The following is a 14,099-nucleotide window of genomic DNA, read 5'->3' on the forward strand; positions in this document are numbered from 1 at the left end:
TGTATGGTATTTTATGCACACATGCGCATCCATGACATATTATAACGCACGTGTTTGCGACATACTTGTTTATCTACACATGTGCACGTGACATGTATGGTTACGTGCGTGTGTACATGATACACATTTCCGGATGCGTGTGTGCATGTGATACACAGCATGCGTATGGGCATGAAGTACACATGCAAACCAGTTCGCGATGAGATACGTACGCACTCCCTCACGGAACTAAGTATCTGATCCTTTTCTTCCCTGATGAATCGTTTGGCTTCTAGTCCCAGGAAGGTGCGGAACCCACAACCAAATCCCACTTGGCAGCGTGGGCGCCTCTGACCGAGACCCCGCCCACCAGGTAGCCCCGCCCTCCGTCCCGCCCTTAGCCTCGGCCCCGCCCCCAGCCGCAGACCTCTGGTAACCGCGGCACGTTCCCACGCTCCAACGCAGAGTTCCTGGTCGGCACGCGCACGTCAGCGGGCCGCCGGGAGGAGCGCCGCGGGGTCAGTGGCAGGCACGCGCACGCTGGCGGGGAGCCCGGAGGAGCGCCGCAGCGTCGATGGCGGGCGCGCGCACGGCGGCCCGGCGTCTGAAGGAGCGCCGCGCCGTCGATGGCGGGCGCGCGCACGGCGGCGGCGGCCAGCGGCCATCTTTTTTCCCCGGCAGCTGTTCCCGGCGCTAGTGTGGGTCCGCTTGGCTGTGGCGCCCTCGGCCTCCGCGGGATCTGTGGGGAGGCGTGGATGAGGGGGGAGGTGAGGAGGAGCCGCCCCCCACTGTTGCCGCGCCCCCACCTGAGGGCAGGCCCGGGCGGGCAGAGTCCCCCGGGCGGGCTCGGGGTCGCTCCGCGGCTCACCCTCGTCCTCCCCGCCGGGACCGTCCCCCGGGCCCTGCCCGCCCGCCCGCCCGCCCGCTGCTCTCAGGGTCCGGGGCTCCTCCCAGATGGGATAAGCTGTAAAGATGTTCAGCTTTGAAGGCGATTTCAAAACGAGGCCCAAGGTGTCCCTCGGAGGCGCGAGCCGGAAGGTAAGCGCGGCTCTGGGCCTCGGGAGCGGGAGACAGGCGGGAGCGACCGGGCCGGCGGCGCCGGGTCCACGCCCGGGGCCCGAGCAGGTGCGCGGGGCGGGGGTTGCGGCGCCCCGGACCCTGGGGGGAGGCAGGAGGCGCGCAGCCCTCTCGGTGTACGTAGCGAGGGGCACAGCGTTTCTTCTTGGAAACGGGCCGCGCTACTTTGTTACGCCCGAGCCGGCGCAGCGCTTCCTGGAGGGCGCTCCCCGAGGGTCCCTGTTGCGGGAAGTAAACAGGACGCGTGCGCCCGCGTCCGCAGCCCCCGAAATCCGGGCGGCACCGCCGAGCGGCCGCGCCTTCGAGGCCGAAACTGGGAACATGATTCTTTCCCGGCCTCTGCTGACGGGTTTCTTCCCTCCTGCGATTCTTAGATTTGTTCAGGAGAGGGCTGGACGAGTCGTAGTAAGTCCGCACAGACACAGCCGGCCGGCGGCGGGTCTCTGCCCCGGAACCGGGACGCTCGCCCGCGAGGGGCCTGGCGACCCGGCGCGCCCCTGACAGGTGTGCTCCGGGCGTCCCGCTGGCGGCCGAGCCGGTGCTGGCGCCCGGGAACATCTCCCTCCGAGGAAGGAGCTCTTTGATCAGCATCTCAAAGGGCGGTTGCGCGTCTGTCTTTGTCGCTGTGCGAACGGTTGTCCTTTTCTCCCGCTTTTCACTGAGGTGCACACCCTGCATCACTCGGGGTCACACAGGCTTTACCCCCACCCCCGTGCTGGGGGGCCGGAGGAGAGGAGGGGAGGGGGCGAGGAAGGGGTCTTACCGGGAGGGCACCCAGAACTCTGGAGCAAGGCTGGCGGCACGGTTGTCCCTTCTGGAGCGAGCAGGGGCTGGCATCTCGTACCTCCTGGAGGTCAGTGCCTACCTGCAGGCTCCGCCCAGGTGAGGCCGTCTCTCCGCGGGACCCGCAGAGCGGCCGGTCTCCGGAGCAGGTGGCTGTAGCACAGCGCCGCGGCCGGGCGCGGGGGGAGGGGGGACTGCACTGAAGGATCTTACCTGTGAACACACCCCTGCGACCCTGCACTCGTCCGGGTTCCCGGGCTCCGCCCCTCCCGCCCCCTCCCGGCCACTCTCCCAGCCAGAGATCCCCACCCTCCCTGCATGCAGGTCGGTCTTCCCCGCGGAACGTCGTGTGAAGGGAGCAGCAGACCCTTTCTCCTGTTTTTGGATCTGGCGTCCCGGCGCACTCGGAGTACGTCTGGGAGGTGGAATCCACCCACCTGGGTTCGCTGCCCTGTGGGAACGCACCGCCGTGGGCCCGCTCTTCCTCGTGGGTGTTTGTGTGTCCCTCTGCCAGGGACACACTCAGAGGCTGGGTCACAAGATACTCAGATTCACCCCGAGGGTGTGCTAGCTCCGCCTTCCCTGCGGGGCTCCCTGCAGGGCCTGAGGGTGTCTGTGCCTCCACTTCCTCGCCAGCACTTAGTGGCGTCAGTGCTTTTACTTCCGGCAGCTACGGGGGGGGGGGGGGGGCTTCCTTGTAGTTTGAATTCTGCTGCCTGATAACAACTGTGACGTTGAACACCTGCACACACGCTTACCGTCCTGAATTCTCTGTTCTTTCCCTTAACTTTGTTTTTGTAAGTTTTTTTTTTAGAGAGGGAAAGGAGGGAGAAAGGGAGAGAAACATCATTCGGCTGCCTCTCATACACACTCTACTGCCCTCAACCCAGGCATGTACTCTGGCTGGGAATCGAACTGGCGACCTTTCGGTTTGCACACCAGCGCTCAGTCCACTGAGCCACACCAGCCAGGGCCCTTATTTAAAAGACACAGTAATGATCTCTCCTCCATGTCTTAAATTATTTGAAATCTTCCCTTTTGTGACCTTAGTGGAAAAATGAATAGTTGCTACCTTTTGCATAAATCTTTTTTCTCCAAAGTAAGCGCATATTTTTAGTGTTTATTTCTGAAGACTCTGTGTAGGATCTGAAACATTGTAAGGAAACATCCGTGCCCTCATTACAGTCTTGTTGGGAACGTGAGACTTAAACCGTTAAAGGTTAGACTGCAATAGAGGGTGACTGTGACATCTTGCTTTCTTGTGGGAGTGATCTAGGAAAGGGTGGTCCTGCCTCAGGCTTGGTCTCGGAGGACGGGTGGCCCTGGGGCAGGTGAGGGACAGGCAGGGCACCCGGCGGGTGGGAGGGTGCACAGAGCTAGTGCTCACTGGGTGCCACTGACCCTGGGTCACACCGGCTTCCACTCCGAGGCGTCTCTGAAATCCGGACACGTCGTGGTGGCGTTTATTGGCATGTCTTTTTTTCCTTCTTTGGCAGTGCCCAGGAGAGTGTCTCGGGGAGTCATTTGATTAGAGTGAAGGAATCCACTGAAACCAACTTAGTGGCAGAACAGAAGTGTGTGGGCAGGAGAGGCAGGAGCTCACAGCGCACAGCAAGGCATCTGCACCTAGGCAGCTCCCCGCTCCCAGGGGCCTGTCTGCTGCGGTCTTGGCCCTCTGCAAGCTGACTTTCTTTGTTCACCTGCAGTTGGTCCTGGCCGAGTGTGATCTCCTAGTTCAGGTGTCCTGCAGAGACAGTTGGGTCTCGATTTTAATTTTTAAGACAGAGGGGAAGGGAGGGAGAAGGAGAGGGGAAAAACATCACTGTGTAGTTGCCTCTCACGTGCCCCGTACTGGGGACCTGGTCCGCAACCCAGGCATGTGTCCTCACTGGGAATCGAACCAGTGACCCTTTGGTTTGCAGCCTGGTGCTCAATCCACTGGCCAGGGCTCAATTTTAATTCGTAAAAGAGGGAATCTGATTGAGCCCAGGAGGTTTTCACCCAATGAGTTCAGTGTGGGCAGGAGCGGAGCCGGAGCCTGTGCTGCAGACAGAGCCCTGTAGGCGTGCAGGGTCCGGGTTCGGGTGGACGTGGGGTAGACGTGTGGGTTCGGGACCTCACAGTAGGTAGAGGCTTGGCATGAAGCCGCCTGGTGAGAAGCACAGTTTCTGACCGGGGGGAACTTGCGGGACATTGCAACACTCAGTAAGTGGGGGGAGTGCTTAGGAAGGGCGCTGGGGGGTGAGGGCAGGGTGCCCACAAAGCGGAGGGCGGCAGGGGTGCGGTGTGGAGAGACTAACCGCTAGGAGGGCCTGGTGGCTTTAGAGGGGGTGGGTGGCAGGGCAGTAGGGGCTGGAAGTCCGTGCAGCACGCGGGTCGAGATCAGGGAGTCACTGCAAGGGACCCGAAGGGGATTGTTGTGCTTGGGGTCTAGGAGGGTTTTTGGGTTTTTTGGATGGGAGAAACTTGAGCAAGTTCAGAGGAGGGAGGGTTGCAGGCTCCTGGGGGCCTGGTGGAGGCAGAATTAATGAAAGTGGCGGTAGAATTAATATTTCTTTAATGTTTATCTGTTGCCCTTTTTTTTAGGCTTTTTAGAGCTTTTTTTAGGTTGACAGAAAATTAAGAGACGGTGCAGAGTTCCCTTTTCCTCCCTCTCCTCCGCCGGACGTTGCTCCTGTTACCGGCATCTGGCAGGAGTGGGTTCACTTGCCACGGTGCACGGACCGGTGCGGGTCCCGTGAGGTCCCCTCTTTGCGTTGTGCTTTCTGTGGGTTTCGATGAGTGCGCGACGACGTGTGTCCACTGTTCCCGTGCCGTGCACGATCCTTGGTTGCCGTTTGCTTCCTTACGAGCACACCCTCCCCTTTCCCGCTCCGGCCCAGCGCACAGGGAGGTGTGTTCCTGGAGTGTTTGGGATCGTGCGGGCCTGTTGGGCCCTGTCAGTGCGGGAGGGTGGGGCGACTAACCTCACACGCGCGCGGACCTGATCACTCTGCTTACCTTGGTAAGTGGAGGAAATTGCCAATGAAAATACCCAAATGGATGAAACAGTAGGAACCTCATAACTGTTTTTTTAAATCAAGGTATCGGTAAACAGGCCAAAGTTCTTTTTAAAAAATGGTTAGCAGTCAATTTGAGCATTTGATTTTTTTGGGAAATTGTCATGTTATATGCATTTTCTTTGACATATATTCATTTCTTACCATAATTTTTTTATTTGAATGGGTAATTAAATTAAACTACACATTACTTTCTTTTTTAACAACTTCATTTTGTTATCACTAAGTATTTGCATGAAGAAAGTATTTTTTCCCGTTTAAAACCACATCTGTTAAAAAGCATTTGTGAAGTCTGGTCGTACCTAACGTTCAGAGGAGATAAGGTGAGGGCCCGCAGCTCCGAGATCAGATGGAGGAGCCTGCCGCCCTTCACTGCGGCTCACCCGTGGACGGCCGGGGCTGGAGCCGCAGCCGCGGGGGTGGAGGGTGGGGGAGCGGCGGTCTAGTCACCCAGGAACATGTGGTGAGCCCGCTCGTTGGGGTGGCCTCCAACTGCTGCCAGGAGCCCCTGGCCTCCCTGGGCCTGTGGGACGGGAAGGGGAAGGTGTTTCCAGGCACAAGTGTGATGAACTGGACCCACGTGCTCGTTCGTGCACGTCGGTCTTCGTGTGCCCTGTGCCGGCCCCTCGGTGCTCCTCCCCTGCCACTGAGTCACGGGCTCGCTCCTGGTCACGCCGAGCTGTGTGTAGAGCCCATGCGTGCGTGCGGCTCCGCGAGTTCTTTACTCTGAAGGGGTGAGGACGTGTTCTGTGCGCAGAGACAGTCGTCCAAGCGGGAGGAGAGTCAGGTCCCCCACCTTTCCCCGCCATGCTTGTGCCCCAGCCCTGGTGCCTCCAGCCACCGTCCCCAGGTGCTTTTCTGCATATGTGAGGGGGGCCCAAACATGAAGTGTTCTCATAAAGCGTGTATTTATTCTGACACGTGTAAACTTCAGTCACCTTGGAAGTCCTCCGTGGATGCAGTGCGCCTATTAAGACTTTTTCCACTGCTCAAAACAGTTTTCAAACCGTCCATTTTGATGCCTTTTGGTGCTTCTGCCTTTTTCTGTTTCTCTCCTCTTCCACATCAGCAAAACATTTCCGTTGGAGGACTTTTTTTCACCTGGGAAACAAACAAAAAAAAGTCAGCTCAGTGAATAGGGAACGTGGGGCCTGGCGGTCAGGCCTTTTTGGTCAGCAGCTGCTGGAACGCAGTGCGGTGTGGGCAGGTGTGCTCAGCGCTCTCCTCACGCACCTTCAGGGACTGGGCAAGCACGTGGAAAGGGTCTCCCGGAAAACTCACTGCAGCCGGGTGCAGCCTCGCACAGCACCAGCTGGTCCACTGGTCCAGGTGGGGCCCTAGGTCATGTGCTCAGCGGGGGAGGCCTGTCCTGTAAGGGGCCCGCCCTCCGGGAGGTAAGTCTGGGGTCCCCCCCCCCCGAGACGCACCGAGGTGTGTGTGTTCCTCTTGTTCAGACACGCAGTGGAGCGCACCGAACGGGCCCCGGTGAGACCCTCGGGAGGCAGCTCCAGGTGCGCACCCCCACGCCTGCCGCGTCCTCGTGAGGAGCTGCTGGCGCTGAGCCGCACGGCCCACAGCTGGTGCGGCCGCCACGTCGTCGGTGGCCGTTGAGATGGTTTCTGTTTCTGCTGATGCAGACAACTTGCAGCGTGTGTGCCTGGCCTGTGCCTGGCATGCGTGGAGGTTCGGTCTAGAAGCTCCAGGTCAGAGCTGGGTGCTCTCTGAGTTCCAGCGGGGATTTCCGGATCGCCCTGTGAGGGGCTGTTGGCGCAGGCCGGTAGCGGCCCTCCCAGCCCGTCCCGAGTCGTCGGGGTTGCGAGGAGGCGGCTTCCAAAGCCCCTTTCACTGCGCTCGGTGCCGAGGCCTTTTTCCCCAGGCCAGTGAGGATGGAGTTCTGTGTTTAAAAGATGTTTTTGTTTATTTCTCTATGTACTGTAGGCCTTTGCCTGTTGTTGAGTCTCTTAAAAGTATTATTGAGTGCTTTTACATACAGTTTTGCAGTGTTACAAATATTTACTACTACTTTGTTACTTGTTTAAACTTTGGTTATGATATTCTTTTATGTAAAAAGTTTTAATTTTTATGCAGCCAATTTTGGCATTCTTAATTAGGGGTCAAAATAACCTGATGGCAAAAAAATAACATAGATCTAACGTGTGTTATCCTTCTTAGAATGTCGTCTTCCTCGATATTTATTTTTGAATACATTTTATTGATCATGCTATTACAGTTGTCCCAGTTTCCCCCTTTGCTGCCTCCTACCCAGTACCGCCCTCCTACCAGCATTCCCCCTTCCCCTTAGTTCCTGTCCATGGGTCGTGCATGTGAGTTCTTCAGCTTCTCCATTTCCTGTACTGCTCTTAACCTCCCCGTCTATTTTCTGCCTACCATTTATACTTTTTTAAGAAAGATTTTTATTTTTTAGACAGAAGGAGAAACAGAGAGAGAAACATCAGTGCACCCCCTACTGGGGACCTGGCCCATAACCCAGGCATGTGCCCTGACTGGGAATCGAACCAGTGACATTTTGGTTCACAGTCCGGCACTCAATTCACTGAGCCACACTAGCCAGGCCCTATTTATACTTCTTAATTCCTGTGCCTCTTCCCCATTTTTCTCCCTCCGCACTGATAACCCTCCATGTGATCTCCATTTCTGGGATTCTGTTCCTGTTCTGCTTGTTTGCTAAGTTTCTTATTTGCATAGAATTATTGATGTGTAGTGCCACTTTACTGTTCATAGTTTTGATCTTTTTCTTAGATGAATCCCTTTAACATTTCATATCATAAGGGTGTGGTGAAGATGAACTCCTTTAACTTGACCTTGTCTGGGAAGCACTTTATCTGCCCTTCCATTCTAAATGAAAGCTTTGCTGGATAGAGCAACCTTGGATGTAGGTCCTTGACTTTCACGACTTGGGATACTTCTCTCCAGCCCCTTCTGGCCTGTATGGTCTCTTGTGAGAAACCAGCTGACAGACAGTCTTATATGGACATTCTTTTGCAGGTGACTTTTGTCTCGCTGCTTTTAAGACCCTCTCTTTATCTTTAGTCCTTGGCATTTTAATTATGACGTGTCTTGGTGTGTTCCTTTTTGGGTCCAATCTCTTTGGGACTCTTCAGTGCTTCCTGGACTTGTAGTTCTGTTTCCTTCACCAAAATAAGGACATTTTCTTTCATTATTTTTTCAGATAAGTTTTGAATTTCTTGCTCTTCGTCTTCTCCTTCTGGCGCCCCTGTGATTCGGATGTTGGTATGGTTCAGATGTTTGGAGATGTCCCAGAGGGTCCTCAGAGTATCCTTGTTTTTTAAATTATTTTTTTCTTCCTGCTGTTCTGACTGAATGCGTTTTCCTTCCTTGTGTTCTGAATCGCTGACTTGATTCATCCCCTCCACTGCTGGTTCCCTGTGGCTTTGTCTTTATTTCGCTTAATGTGACCCTCGTTTGTGCCTGGGTGTTTCCTATCCTGTGGCCGTCCTCAGTGAGACCCTGGAGCATCCTGATGGCCAGTGCTTTGCACTCTGAGACGGATAGGTTGGTCGTCTCCCTTTCGTTTAGTTGTCTCTGGGGTTTGGATCTGTTCTTTCACTGGGGCCATGTCTCCATGTCTCCATGTCTCCTCGTTCTGGCAGCCTCCGTGTGTGTGTTTCTGCCTGTTCGGTGGGGCTGCTTTGACTCCCTGTCTCCGTGCACCTGTGAAGGTGTGTGGGGCGGAGCCTTAGGTGATTGCCAGGGTGAGGCAATCCGTGTCACCGCCCTGTGGCTCTGTGTGGCGGGAGGGCTCGCAGGGGACAATGCTGCTGCCTGGCCCTCGGAGTTCTGCCCAGGGGAAGCTGTCTCCCCACTGCACTTTCTCCCCGTGTGCCCCTGGTGCCCTTCCAGCTCCTGCTCTGGTGCTGGTCCCAGAGCCGGTGGGTCTGTGTGAGTTTCGAGTCACTGTGGGACCTTTAAGAGGACACGGTTTTTTCTGCTGCCCCAACCCACACTGGTCTTTGCAGCCAGAACTTACGGAGACTTACCTTCTGGGTGCTAGGACCCTGGGCTGTGTGGTCTGACCCGGGGCCAGGATCCCTCCCCTCCGAGGTGTCCCTTCCCGTCTTTATCTGCCACACAGGGATGTGGGACCGCCCATCCACGCCTCTCTGCACCGCTCCGCGCCTCTGGAGGGGAGAGATGGCTTCTGGATGAGTGCGGCTTCCCTAAATCCTTGGTTGTCGGACTTCCACACAGCTCGGTTTTCTGACAGTTCTGGGGGATACTTGGTTCATAGGGTAGCTATGTTTTTTGCTGTAGTTGTGCATGGAAGCGAGGCCTGTTCACCTACGCCTCCATCTTGACCGGAAGTCGAGATTTAGTTTATTCTCGTGCTGTCTCCACGTGTTTGTTAGTGCTGTGTGTGTAAATAAACGTTAGGTTGACCGGGAGTCTGTTTCGATGTGACGTCTAGGGAAGCAACGTTAGTTGTCTAGCCCACTCAGCCATTCAGCACTGTGTATTGCTCTGTAGCCGTCTCCCCGGAGACCCCTGATCCCTTCGTTGGTCGAGGTCAGTGTGTGTCCCAAAGTCCTGTGTGTGATGACCTGGGCGATGTGTGGAGGAACCTCTCCAGTGCCTAGGAGCGTGTGCTTCGGTGTCGGGGGGGGACGTACCCTGGATGTCAGGTCTGGCACGTCCCCGAGCTGCCTGTTCGTGGCGAGGCTGGCCCGGGGAGCTTTCTGGCGGGGCATGCGCTCGGGCTTGTGTCAGCTCCCAGGGCCGCCGGCCCGCCGTGCACGCACAGCGTGGGCCCTCTGTGGGCCTGGCCTGTCTCCCTGGGGTGTATCCCTGTGCGCAGGCCCTCCCGAGTGCCGCTCTGGGTCTGTCCGTCTCTCTGTCGGCCACTGTCCAGAGTTGACCGTGCTCGCTCATGGGAGCCGCGTGTGGGTGTTGGTGATTCTGAACTAGGGTCGCGCTTCTGCCTTGGTTTCTTCCCACTGGACTGCTGGCTGGTGTGGGTCGGGGTAAAGAAGCACGGTGTCGTTTTTGAAGGCTGCCTTGTACATTCAGGCACAAAGGGCAGTCACGGTCACCGTCACTTGTCTGCGTGTCCAACGAGGACCACGGCGACGGCCCACTGGGACGGGCTTGCAGTCCTGGACTCGTGACGAGTTGTGCAGGGAACGGTAGCCGGCACGGAGCAGGTTTTGAAATCCGGGTTAGAAGGGCTGTCTGAGCGAGCGAAGGGAGTCCACTGTGGACAGAGCCCCGGTGAGAAGCCGTCGCCCAGGCTTCAGGCGGCACTGACAAGGCACACCCACCCAGACCCTGCTGCACTGTCGGGGACGGCAGGAAGGGCGTCTCCACAGCCGGAAAGCACGCCCACGCGGTGGTGGCGACTGCCGGCGCCGAGCGTGGGACGTGTGAGGGCTGCGGAGGGAGCTGAGGGCCCAGGGCGTGGCGGGCGAGGTCCCGGTGTGGCTCAGGGCCCGGCTGGGGAGGGCAGCCTGGGGCTCACGCAGGCCTTCGCTGTGGGTCAGCCGGCCCGGCAGCCGAGTGAACCAGCCGTGAGAGCGTGTTCCAACTCTTGGGCTGGCGGAGATCTTTCAAAGTCCGCGAGTGGCTGCACGACACTCAGTGATGCAGGCACACGTCACGTCATAGGAGAAGCAGACATGGTTCGGATCGCCGCAGAGGTTCCATGAGGGGGTTCGATCCGGTGTGCCCCTGCACCAGAACTTGACCTTCTGGACCCACAGGCAGGCCGTAAACTGCACAAGTGCAGGACTGGTGAGGAGGGGTCAGCGCCCAATCCGGTGTCAGTGCTTCATCACCCCCGTTGAAGACGGTGGCTTCATCCTGCGGTTCTGTGACACGGGTGCCCCTCTCCCCCATGCGGGAAGCGGAGGGCGTCCCCTTGGCTGTGACTGCAGGAGGGTCATCAGGTCTCCGTGGGCTAAACCTCTCGCCTGGAGCCGCCGGACCCACGCCTTGATCATGGGAGAGAGTCGTGAAGAACGCGAAAATGTTTTGCGCACTGCGTTCACAAAGTTAGGAGAGAGGCGTGTGTGAGTGTGGTGAGTGGGTTGAGGCCCTTCCGCCGCCCCCCGCAGAGACCAGGGTGCGAACATCACCGAGTGAGAGGGCGCGTTGGGGAAGTCGGGCCCCGCGGGCCTTCTGGCACACAGGGGGGTTGGACCAAACGCATAGGTCGTGTTTTTATTAGCAGTTCACTTTCAGAATCCAATTCCCATCTTTTATTTAGTTCCTTCTACATACCGCATAACTTTTCTCAAAATTTAGTCTTACTAATCCTGAAAAAAATTTTGGTGAATACATTTTAAAATTTGGCAGCAATAGAGAAATGGACTCTTCACGGAAGTTTCTGTCGGATGGCTGTAGACGCCCCGGGCAGCCCTTAGAGCTGATGCACGAGGAGGACCGGCTGCTCAGGGCGCCTGGTGCCCCGGGGCTGCCCTGTCCTCACCGGCAGGGCGTCGGCCGCGCTCTGGCCTCCCTCCCTCTCCCGTGGCGCTTGGAGTCGCTTCGTACACAAGAAATCCGGTTTTACTCTCAAAAATAACTGCGGAAGTATTGACTTCCATCAGGCCGGGGCCTCTCGTGCCTCAGAGTTCTCGTGAAGTCGGACAGACTGACCGGATGATCCGTGGGATCTTGTTGGGGTCCGAGCATTCCATAACGTCTGTGTCTCTTTGTGTTTAGGAGGAAAAGGCTTCTCTTCTGCATCGAACTCAGGAAGAAAGAAGAAAGAGAGAGGTAAACACAGTGTGGGGACAGTGTGCACACGAGGGCTGTGTCGTCGTCCCCCCCCCCGCAGTCAGCCTGGGTCTCGCTGTTTCCTGTGGGTGCGGGTGCGAGTGCGGTGCACGCTGTGCGTGTGCATGAACACGGGCATATTGGGCTTCGGGAGCGTCTCTGGGTTTGTTGTCTCCTGCAGCAAGCCGTGCAGTCTGAAACCAGTGCAGAGAGGGGGCGGAATGGGTGGTCTCCGGAGCAGGGGGCGCTCCCAGAGACGCAGGGCTGTGTCACCTGTCGGACGGAGGGCCTGTCTTACTGTCACAGCAGAGTGTGGCCTCTGACCTCTTCATTTGCCGGCTCTGTTTAATCTTTATGGAAATCTCGGCCTCTGCATCTTCAAAACGAGGAACCCGTGGAAGGTTATTTACAGGGGCGTGGAAGTGTGCCTCTCAGCACACGGTAGGCTCTCAGATGTGGTGCCTGCAGGGTGTTAATGATGGTGAAGAACCCGGACTTTTGCTTGGTCACTAAGGACAGTCTCAGGTCAATAAAAAATGAAATTTCCTGCTTTGAAACAAGAATGACTCTTAAAATAGATGTTTGTGTTGTCTGTATTCTTTTACTATTTAAAAACTTTTTAAAAAGTCTCCCCATGCTGGTGGGACTGCAACATGGTGTAGCCATCTTGGAAAACAGTCTGGTGGTCCCCCGGGTGCTGCTCTCACCCCTGTGCTCACCCACGAGGAATGACGGCCGCTCGTCCGTGCAAACACCTGGTCACGCACGGCTGCGGGGGCTGGAGTAGGAACAGTGCACATGCCCATCAGCTGACCCCCAGGGGGCGGCCCAGCGCGGGGTGCCCGTGCAACGGGTATGGATGGGCCGGGAGAAGGGCTGAAGCACTGACAGGTGGCGCCACGAGGGCGAGCCTTTGAAACGCCGCGCCCGGTGGAAACCAGCTGTCAGCCACCTGCTCTGCGACTCCGCTCTCTGCAGTGGGCAGAGTAGGCCGCTGCCTGTGGGCAGCGCATTCCAGGGGCTGCCAGGGTGGGGCGGGGGGTGGGGCGAGGTGACTGCTGATGGGGAGCGGGCGAGGTGAGGGTTTCGAACTCAGGCAGTGGCGGTGTGTGTGAGAGACTGTCGGTGGTGCGCTCGAAAGGGGGGTTTCCTGGTGTGTGGATTACACAGCTGTGACTTCTTTTTATCATTTCTTTAAGTCTGTGCTAACTGCATGTCATTTCACTGGTTCTCACCGATTGTTCTCTCTCTATTCAGGAAGAAAGGCGAAGATTGAAAAATGCAATAATTATCCAGTCATTTATTCGAGGCTATCGAGACAGAAAACAGCAAGTAAGTCTGTATGAACTGAGAAAGAGTTAGAAAGACACGTGAGAGCCGATTTTAAGTAATGACCTGGGATTCTTAGAAGTGGAATTCAATTTTTTTTGTTTTTTTATAAAGATTTTATTTATTTTTAGAGACAGGGGAGGGGAGGGAGAAAGAGAGGGAGGGAAACATCAAAGTGTGGTTGCTTCTCACATGCCACCAACCAGGGACCTGGCCCACCACCCAGCCACGTGCCCTGACTAGGAATCGAACCAGCAGCCCTTTGGTTCCCAGGCCAATGCTCAATCCACTGAGCCATGCCAGTCAAGGTTATTTTATGTGTTTTTTTGTATATCCATTTAATGAAAGTTTATGTTGATAATAGTATTTCCCCCAATAACTGATTTTGTTAGTTTAGATTTACAGAAAGACTTGCAGGTAGGTGTGATGTTGTTTTTAAGTAGTGAGATACAGGCAGGCCAAACTGCAGCTGGAGAGCTGAGCAGGGGGCAGTGTTGGCAGCCAATCCCAGTGGGGGTTGGGGGGCTGCTGTGCCTTCCGGGGCTTGGCTTGTATTTGACCTGCGGCCCGTGGCACCTGAGGTCGAGGTGTCCCTGCGGTCAGCGTGCGCCACCCCCATGACAGTGTCCCGAGGCGCTCAGCCCGAGGCAGGCACCGCCCCTGCGCTGACCCGTGGTTGCTGTGTCTGCAGTACTCCCTCCAAAGGAGCGCATTTGACCGCTGCGCCGACTCGTCGCAGTCCAGCGGCACTTTCTCCATCGCCAGCGGCCCCAGTCTGACCCTTCTGGTGAGGCAGCTTCTGTTTTTTTACAAGCAGAGCGAAGACTCCAAACGTCTGGTGAGTGTTAACTGCACTTTCACTTATCCGCATTTACACGATCTTCCGCTTCTAAAACACGCTGGGTAACCCCCGCAGAACCCCGCGGTTACGCTGGGTAACCCATCTTCGTGATCTCCTCAGCCAGTGGCAGTGGGACATCTCTGTGCCAGTGGGTGGGACCTTCATAAAAATTGGTGCAAATTTCCAGTAGGTTTGTTCATTTTTTATTGTGGGAAATTTCAAATACAAGACACAGCAGAGTACAGCGGAGCGATCCGCTGTGGGCCCAAGACCGCCAC

At 56.6% G+C, this 14,099-nt stretch overlaps 1 protein-coding gene across 4 annotated transcripts in view; it reads left to right on the forward strand.

The window, feature by feature from the left end:
- Positions 1–501: 501 nt before the first annotated feature.
- Positions 502–14,099, forward strand: part of UBE3C (ubiquitin protein ligase E3C) — a 70,628-nt gene continuing 57,030 nt past the window's right edge. For 2 of the 4 annotated variants that reach the window (XM_045837751.1, XM_045837749.1), the window contains exons 1-4: positions 502–746; positions 11,598–11,651; positions 12,909–12,983; positions 13,672–13,818. In XM_045837751.1, coding sequence (XP_045693707.1) covers positions 606–746; positions 11,598–11,651; positions 12,909–12,983; positions 13,672–13,818 — 417 coding nt within the window. In that variant the 5' untranslated portion in view covers positions 502–605. Of the gene's footprint in view, positions 1,018–11,597; positions 11,652–12,908; positions 12,984–13,671; positions 13,819–14,099 lie in introns of all 4 variants that reach the window. The other 2 variants (XM_045837748.1, XM_045837750.1) reach the window with 2 other exon arrangements.

Source organism: Phyllostomus hastatus, unplaced genomic scaffold, assembly GCF_019186645.2.
Source record: "Phyllostomus hastatus isolate PE091 unplaced genomic scaffold, TTU_PhHast_1.1 phas_contig_244, whole genome shotgun sequence".
In the NCBI taxonomy this organism is placed as follows: Eukaryota; Metazoa; Chordata; class Mammalia; order Chiroptera; family Phyllostomidae; genus Phyllostomus; species Phyllostomus hastatus.